Genomic DNA, 9,470 nt, shown 5'->3' on the forward strand with positions numbered 1-9,470 from the left:
TCAAATATCGGGATGAAAAGTACTTGTGACTCAGGACTGGGTGTCATTGACCATGTCCAGTGCGATTTTACAAGGAATAATGCATATTATGACGCATGCTTTCAAAATAGTATGGAAAATGAAAATGTAAATGAGTGTGCAAATCAAATACAAGTGGGTTTTTTGTTAATGACTTACTGTGTTCCGTATCTAAATATGGTAAAGTTGAGAGAGAGAGAGAGAGAGAGACACAGACAGATAGACAGACAGTCAGAGAGACAGAGAGAGACAAATAGAAAGACAGACGGCCAGAGTGACGGTGAGGGATGGGCGCAGAGAGTCCAAGCTATAAACATATTACCGTATGGATCGTATGACAAAAGGTGTTGACACTAAGGAAGGAACTAAACACCGTGCACAATAGCACGTAGGGATTGTCATTGAATTATTATTATACATATGCCATACACATCATGGATGACTTCGGAAGCAGTGGTGGAGGTATGCTATTTTCATTTAATTTCTGTTCTTTTCCATTTATGTGCGTTTATGTATGTAAAGGTTGTGTGTGTGTGTGTGTGGTGGGGGAGATGATATTTTACTGATGACTATTTAAATACTTGACAGGTGAAAAGTAACTGTAATTTATGAAAATTAAACAATTCAGATACATTTTTTAAGATCAAAAACATATGGTTTTGTGTTTGCTATTTTAGGTTTTAGCAGCAGTGACGCTGCAGGATTTTCGACTGACGCTGGCGAATGCAACGCTTTTTCCAGTTCAGATACCGGAGGTATATCGTCCTCCTGTGGAGGGGTTTTGGACTCGGGCCCCTTCAGTGTCAATACGTTCTCAAATATTGGGATGACAAGTAACTGTGAATCAGGACTGGGTGTCAGTGACTATGTTGATTTCGATGTTACTGGGAATAATGCCTACTATGACGCATCCTTTCAAAATAGTATGGAGAGTGAAAATGTAAGTGCATATCCGAATCACATACAAGTGGATTCATCTCAATCAACATATCCCATTCCTGTGATGCCCTCTGCACCGTATTTAACTACGACAACATATCCCATTCCTGTGATGCCCTCTGCACCGTATTTAACTACGACAACATATCCCATTCCTGTGATGACCTCTGCACCGTATTTAACTAAAACAAAATATGGTGTTGTGGATGGCTATCTTAATAAGGTAACGTTGAGAGAGAGCGAGAGCGAGAGAGAGAGAGAGGTGCAATGAAATGTAAATTCATAACATTAATGCAAGTCTAAGACTGAATGGAGTCAATTTGTAGGAGAGAACGAAATGAGGATTACTATATAGTTGAAATACGTTTGCACGTCCTGGATTTTCCCCTTAAATGGCCTCACAAATTAAAGTCGAATTTCATAGTTGCTGCTGTTGACAATATGATGTTTTTTGATTAGTATATATGGAAATGTCCTGGTACTATTGTTTCCCTCATTCTTTTTAACTTACCTGTCCTATTCTATTCTTCTGTTTCTTCTTTTCTTAGAGAGGAAATATGAAATTATGGGAGAAAAATATTCCGTGTAGTAAGAGAGAAGACAAAGAACTGATGCTATTGAGGTCCAAGATAGCACAATTGCAAATTATCCTGGCATCCTGTAAAGCAGACGAACATAAAAAGGCCGCTGTTTGTGCCCAGATTGAAGACCTCACAGTCCGGATGGAACGACAAGGTAGAAGAACGAACTTAAATGATCCAGATTTGAATAATTAATGTCAGAGACCGTGTTACACATATTATTTCCATTGTGGTTATTATTATCATTGCACATCCTAATAGCGTTGCAATCGTTGTTTTCACGTGACGTCATCAAACATGTGCCCTTCCATGTCCGCCATATTGATTCCCCAGCCACGCAAAGCGGCCTAACAACAGTGATCTCTCTAGTCCGAGTTTCCTCTGACCCTTGCCACCCCATTTTGGATATTTCGACATTTATGTTGGGGTGTTGTGTTAGTTTCCATTGCCTATCGAAAAGTTGGAATTCGCCGACTCCATTTGGTGTACGCATAGGGTTGTCGCTTACTAGCCGGTCTACCAAACTTTAACGACCTTTTATCGAGATATACCTGCATGAAATCGATATGAACATGATTTATTTTCTCACAAATTACAAGTATAGCGTTTGTTATGTCTTTAATCCGCTGACAGACGTGATTAAACTACAGCGTTGATGAAATTTGACCTGGAATTCGTCATTTTCATTCAGAGTTACATGACTACCAAATCTCGCAACCTTCATGTCAATGACGTCAGAGGTCCAAGAGTCTCGTGATATCAACCATAAACCATTTCTAAGGTTCTTGTACATAGAACTGTAAAATATTAATTAAAAGTCACGTAATGTTTGTACATAAATATAATGCACACTTAATTCTTAACATATTTATTCTGAGAACAACGACCAGAAAAAAACATAAAAAAACCTGTCAATATCGCAGCAAAGTGGAAAAAACCCAGATTCGTAAAGTACTAAGCACGTGTCTGCGATGTGTGTGTATGTGTGTGTGTGTGTGTGTGTGTGTAATTTGGATTTTTAACGTAGCTTTAACAATTTTTCAGTCATATCGCTACGATGTATGCAGTGTGACAGTTTATAGTGATGTCTAGCACTGGGGCATCATGCCGCAGACATGTAGCATGATGTCCCACCCAGTCACATTATCCTGACGCCAGGCTGACCAGTCCTAACACTAACCTCTTAATGCTGAGCGCCAAGCGAGGCAGCTGTTAGTACCATTTTTGTAAGTCTTTGGTATGACTCGGCCGGGGATCGAACCCACGACCTGCGCATCCGAGGCGGACGCTCTAACCACTAGGCCACCGCCTGTTTTTGGCACAAGCACATGTTTTCGCGAAAAGTATTTGTACATAACAGTTATGGCATAATACTTATTTTATAAAATTTTAATTTCTTATCTGAAATTGTATCCAGAAACTCATTGTCAGGAAATACCCTTTCAAGATGGCAATCTTGATGACAAAATGCAAACTAAAATTTACAACAAAAAATCACAGTATTGCCTGTCAGAAAAAAATGCATTTATATTTGATAGTAATAAGCATGCTTGCGGTTTTCCTTAACAATTTCGTCTTCCGAAATAAGCTGGGCAACTTCCAGCTTGTGTTAGAGGGTAACTTAATTTCAAGTATAATCCATTCTCCATTTCGATGAGGTAAACATCCATATCGACGATTAAATCAGATTTTTATCTTGAAAATGCGTGATGTTACAAAGGATTCGAGAAGCAAAATGTCATAGCCAGGTGCATTGTGGGTATTTGCGTACGCAACCGTGATGTCTATGAAAACAACCCATAAGGGTAACATAAACGAGGATGTGGCAGAACATAAGATTGGACACTTAAGCAAAAGGGACCGGATTTGATTCCAACCGTTGAATTTGCCTGGTTGGGCTGTCGTGGTGGGTCCATGGAGATTACACTTTCCATTATTTGCGTTGTTACGACTTAAACTGGCGTGTTGCAGGGCCATAAAACAGTCATCTAAACAAACAAAACTCAGACTACTTGCTTGCTACTTAACTTTATAGAACAAGGTCCAATATTAGGCGACTTATATTTGATTTTTGCCGAATATATTTCTACGCAACAATCGGTATGAGAGATTACAAGGAGTGTTTCTTTAAGGTCCGCGCCCAAACTCTATGTGTGTGAAAATGTTTCACTTTCTTCAGTTTAAACCTAAATGTCTTATTGAGAGAGAGAGAGAGAGAGAGAGAGAGAGAGACATAGCTTTTGGTTTACTAACTTTTCTTATCATTCACACACACGAACACTAAGTATTTTCCGTGGTTAAAAGGAAGAATATATGAATAAAATTGAAAATGATCTTACTTCTGGAGATTTAAAACTTTCATTTTAATCTTTACAATTTACAGGAAATGGGAGGAGACAGGACATTTTCAAGACAACGAATTGCCAAAACCACGCAAATACGCCTACCACAGTTTACCGACCAACGGTACTTTGTCTGACTCCAACGCATGCAGGGGTAGACATACAGAAAATAAAGGTGAGTGGTGATGGCTGGAAGATGATGGTAGGGACTCGAGGTGACGTTTCTTTGTTCGATCGTGAAACTTTGTGCCCTTTCTGTCTTAAACCGCACCTCTTGAAGATGTTCATTAGCAGATTTTGTATGGCCCCAATGGTCATTCGTGTACGCTGCTGGAGTACCAGCTTAGCTCCGGTCATATAAAAGAGAGAAATAAATACACAAAATGCTAATATAGAATCTGAAAAATGATCTTTTTTGTTATAAGTTCTATAATATTTCACGAGAGCCAAAACACATTATTTTAGGTTGCCATAATTCCTCTGTAAGCTTTAGAAAAATCTCAAGGGTCTTATCCAAGATATCAAGGATTACGACTTTCTGAAAAAAGGTGTAGTTATATTACCGTTATCCAATATAGCGAGGATTGCGATTTCTGAACAAAGGTGTAGGTATATTACCGTTATCCAAGATAGCGAGGATTGCGATTTCTGAAAAAAGGTGTAGGTATATTACCGTTATCCAAGATAGCGAGGATTGCGACTTTCTGAAAAAAGGTGTAGGTATATTACCGTTATCCAATATAGCGAGGATTGCGATTTCTGAACAAAGGTGTAGGTATATTACCGTTATCCAAGATAGCGAGGATTGCGATTTCTGAAAAAAGGTGTAAATATATTACCGTTATCCAATATAGCGAGGATTGCGATTTCTGAACAAAGGTGTAGGTATATTACCGTTATCCAAGATAGCAAGGATTGCGACTTTCTGAAAAAAGGTGTAGGTATATTACCGTTATCCAAGATAGCAAGGATTAACGACTTTCTGAAAAAAGGTGTAGGTGTATTACCGTTATCCAAGATACCAAGGATTACGACTTTCTGAACAAAGGTGTAGGTATATTACCGTTAATCTGTGTTCCTGATGTTTTTCTTTCCGCTATAATGTCTATACCTTGTCTATAATATGTGTTGTCTAGTCGTCTATCTCTCTTCAATGGTGATGACATGGTATATATATATATATATATATATATATATATATATATATATATATATATATATATTGTTTTCGGGATGATCGAGAGAGTCATACGTACATGGTTTGACCATTATTATTAGCTGGTTGGGTCCTTAGTACCAGAACAATTATGCATGATTAGTAAATATATACTTTTTGTTTGGATTTCAATTTGTCCTTCCAAACTCTACATTATTCACTGAGTTGTTACAAAAAATCTAACCATCAAACCTGTACATTATGCGCTGTTATACTGGATGTTCAATCTAGCCATTCAAGTTCTACATATTTTGCCATGATTTATGCGATATTTAATTCAGGCATCCACACTCGAGTACGAGTTTCAACGTGTCGCAAGGCAGGAATCTCCAATCACTGAAAGAGTACATATCGCAAAGCACGAATTCTCGGACAGGGAACCTTGGGTACAGATCGAGGAGCAGGAGGCCGTGAGTACATGATCTGTCTGATTTCGGCATAACGCAATGCAATTTTTGTGTTGACGGCAGCTCTAGATGCCAAACTTTGAATAGCTATTTGTTTTCTAACAGTTTGTGTCGATCATGTGTCAGATTTAGTGTGAACACTTATTTAAGAGTCATTGTACACGCCGTGGACTTAAATTTGAGAAGTTACACCCTCACAAGACCATTATAGGAAAATGTTTTCACAATGCTGCATACGCATCATGAAATGCTTGAGGAAATAACACGAAGGCAGTTAATTGAGAGTTGTCGCAAAATAGTCAATTAGTCGAGAACAGAATAATTTCTGTTATTTTCGAAGACGAATGTCGGAAAGAATCTCAATCACTGTTACCGAAACATTAGCTTTTAGACATAGTGAAAGCTCAAGGTACAAGCGTCGTCCTTTGCAGCCACCGGCACTACCAACAACCATCATCGACGTGGATGTTTATAGTGCTAGCTCAACGTAAGCTGAGTACAATTATATTATGTTTTACCTAAGAGTTGTTAATGTTGCTGAACAATGTTTGTTTGCAACATACGCGCAGTTAGATTTGTTGAGGTAAGCAAAAGATGTGTTGGATAGATACGACATCCCAAAACATGACTCGTCTGTTTACTCAGTTAGTTCCTAATGTTTAGTTATATTTCATGGTTGCACCTTTCCTGATTGCTCGCGGATCTGCAAAGTTGCACCATCGACAACATGGCTGACATTAATTGACTTCGTCGGCAATTATTGATTCGTCGACCGAAGGCAAAACGTAGAATCATAAATGACCAGTACATTTTATGGTACAATCGAAACAATAGACCAGAATGGAATTTCTGTCCGCCTTTAGTCACCACGCCAATGGTGTCACAGATCTCCATTTGAACAAGGACGACTTATACACCGACCTCTACAGTGTCGACGATAGTTAAATCGAGTGTATCCACGACGACGAATGACCCGAAGGAAGGACAGCGCCACAGGAGGTTGAAGGCGTCAACGTTCATCATTGTGACTTTATTGTGACTAATGCAACAGAAGCCTTGCTACAGTTCCGCCGATTGTAGACAGTGTTACGTCTATTTTTACAGGTATTATATCTACGTATACAAACATATTAATCAACTCACGATCACATTTCATGCTTACTAAGATAAGTATTTGACATTTTGGAATTAGATCTTTTTTAAGACTTATTTTGCTTTTACTCTGACTCTTCATTTATAATGCCACGTGAATGCAAATTTATTGATGTGTATTGTCCGTCTGCCTGTGGTGAAATGACACATGTCTTATACTATAATAATACTCTGTTATTTTAAATGAAAGAAGACTTCCAATTTCGTACGTTCCTTTATAATAATAATAATAATAATAAACTATCTTTAATGACCCATCTGCCATGTTGTCCTCGGATTTTTAATCGGCTATGCTAAAAAAAAATATAAAAAAATATACAAAATAAAAATACAAGTCCATGCATATAACTAGGTATCGTCACACACTCATTCATACATATTTAACATGAATGATTATGTGTGACTATACTGGGGAACATACAAATACAAACAATATTCAACACACAGGTACATACATTTCAGCATATCATTTATGGATATGATGATAAAGTTTTCTATTCAGAGCTTTTAATATGTCATTCAAGTTGGTCAAGAAAGAATTTCTGTAATGATATTTTAAAAGAAGCAAGAGAAGTTGAATTACCTCATTGGTAAGGAATTCCACAAAGTAGGTAATTATTACATGATGTCTCTTGGAAAAATATTGTAAAGGTGACAAACCCTCTGCTGCAGATAAGAGATGGCCTCAAACGTCATGCACGCGCTGTCCAACACTGCAATGTTATCGGATTCAGTATTCGCGGTATCGTGCATAACGAATTGTACTTGAGATTTTCGTACACGCCGATTCATGCCTTGCGATGTGTAACAGGCATTTGATTCCGTACTCGCGATTTCAGTCCACTCTACTGGCTATGTATTCAAACCATAGTGTCCATGCATTTAAACCTCAGTGGCCATGGATTCAAACCATACTAGTAATTTATTCAAACCATACTGGTCATGTATTCAGATCATATTGGTCATGTATTCAAATCATACTGGTAATTTATTCAAACCAGGATGGTCATGTATTCAAGCCACAGTAGCCAATACCGTTACAGATGAATAACCTCATCATTGCAACTAAGTATTTAAAGGATCATAATAAAACGAATGCTTTTGAACTAATAGCAGTTGGACGAAGTCACAATGCATTGTTTCTACTATCTTCATTTTACGTTATAATATTGGAATACAGTTTTGAAATCCAGATACGCAATTGCTGCAGATGTCTAATAGGGTTTTAAATTTGTTTTCCCCGACCCAATTTTGGGAAAGTTGGCTTGACATATTTTTAAAAGATGACGTATATTTTGAGAAGTAAAACAATAGGAAGATTGTCATAGTTTTACCTCCTAAGCGGACCAAAGGCTATTTTCCTGATATTTAATAGACTAAACAAGTGGTGCTTTATGCACATGTGCAATCAATTATACGTCTTGGAAACTTGTTTAAAAATATGATTATTTTGAGGAATAACGCTTTTTTTCAGAGCAGTGTGTCATCATAATTCTCCTACACCACTTCAGGATTCCATTTACCCGCCCTTCTGCGAAGAGAAGGGATATTATGATTGTCTCTGTGTATCGATACATCCGTCTGTATGTCTGTTTGTCTTTGACAAAATTGTGCTGTTTTTCTTTTCCAATGCTTCCTGAGGGATTTTATTTGTTTCCTCTGATTCATATTTTCTAAATATTGTCGGAAAAGCTATATATTAAAATGTGAATTCGAGGAAGATGATTATGATTGACGCATATCTGTAATGCATTTCTACCGTTTCATTTGCCTTAGTTGAGAGTGGCGGGTGACATTCTTGAAAGAAAATGTGCAAAAAGATGTTTATTGAGAAATAAAGGATTCGTCATCACTTTTTTCTCACAAAATCTAGACGGATTAGATTTTCATTTCTTGACTAATTAAAGGTTTATAAAGATGCTCTAGAAATTTCTTCGTTTCCCTGTGCTTTTTTTGTGCATTTCTGAAAATTGTTAAATAAAGTAGAAATTGCCAAAAAACTAGATTTCAGATGCAGACTGTCAAATGTTCTAGTAGAGCACATGTTGGATTTTATTGTAATATGAATGGCCACGTCGATATACCATGCCTGATTTGCGGGGATATGCATGTATATGAGTGTATTTGAATGTATTTACATATGGGTGTTTTTGGCCTTGTTTTCATTGCATGAAACCGAAATGTAGAGCAATATTTTGTTTGCATTTTTTTCAGAGAATGCAAAGACGCCACTCGATTGTGTTCTGGTCACTAGTAATCATAACGATGACGGCTTTCGCTCTCGGCGTGGGGTTGGGCCTGACTCAGAGATAAAGGAAACGACAATGGGCTTCACATCCAGTGTTTTGTATACTGTTTCCGATCCTATTACCGTGTTCTATGGATTTTTGTCTGAATGAAGTACACACTTAGTAGTGCCATTTTGATGACCACAAGGAGAAAAGATATGTGTTATACCTGACAAATCATGTCAGACGGGTGAAGACGAAGTCGGAAGTTTGCAAATGTAGTTGTATATTTCCAAACTTTCCTACATGCAGATGTCATGTTTAGTGGAAAAGTTTTGATACAGTTGGCGATTGACAATTTATTAAGGATTACGATTTGTGCCGAAGAATGAGTATAATGTCTGATATATTTTTGGAATTCACCGGATTATGGCAGAAAGGTTTATCCAATAATATGAATTTGAATAGAACCATTGGTTTCATTTACTCATGTCATACTGTTTTTGTAAATGTATTATTTCCTCGTGCAATATATTTAAAGATTATCACTTTATGTTTTGGAGAAAATAAAATCAAACAAAGAGGTC

General features: G+C 37.3%; 1 protein-coding gene across 1 annotated transcript; it reads left to right on the forward strand.

Moving 5' to 3' along the window:
* The first annotated feature begins 327 nt into the window (after positions 1 to 327).
* Positions 328 to 9,470, forward strand: LOC149785138 (uncharacterized). Its single transcript, XM_089978900.1, has 5 exons — positions 328 to 480; positions 696 to 1,180; positions 1,506 to 1,692; positions 3,922 to 4,055; positions 8,870 to 9,470. The coding sequence occupies exons 1-5, from the start codon at positions 453 to 455 to the stop codon at positions 8,966 to 8,968; spliced, it is 933 nt and encodes a 310-aa protein (XP_089835026.1). The 5' UTR covers positions 328 to 452; the 3' UTR covers positions 8,969 to 9,470.

Source organism: Sinohyriopsis cumingii, chromosome 13 (assembly GCF_028554795.1).
Source record: "Sinohyriopsis cumingii isolate HCF-2022 chromosome 13, ASM2855479v2, whole genome shotgun sequence".
NCBI lineage: Eukaryota > Metazoa > Mollusca > Bivalvia > Unionida > Unionidae > Sinohyriopsis > Sinohyriopsis cumingii.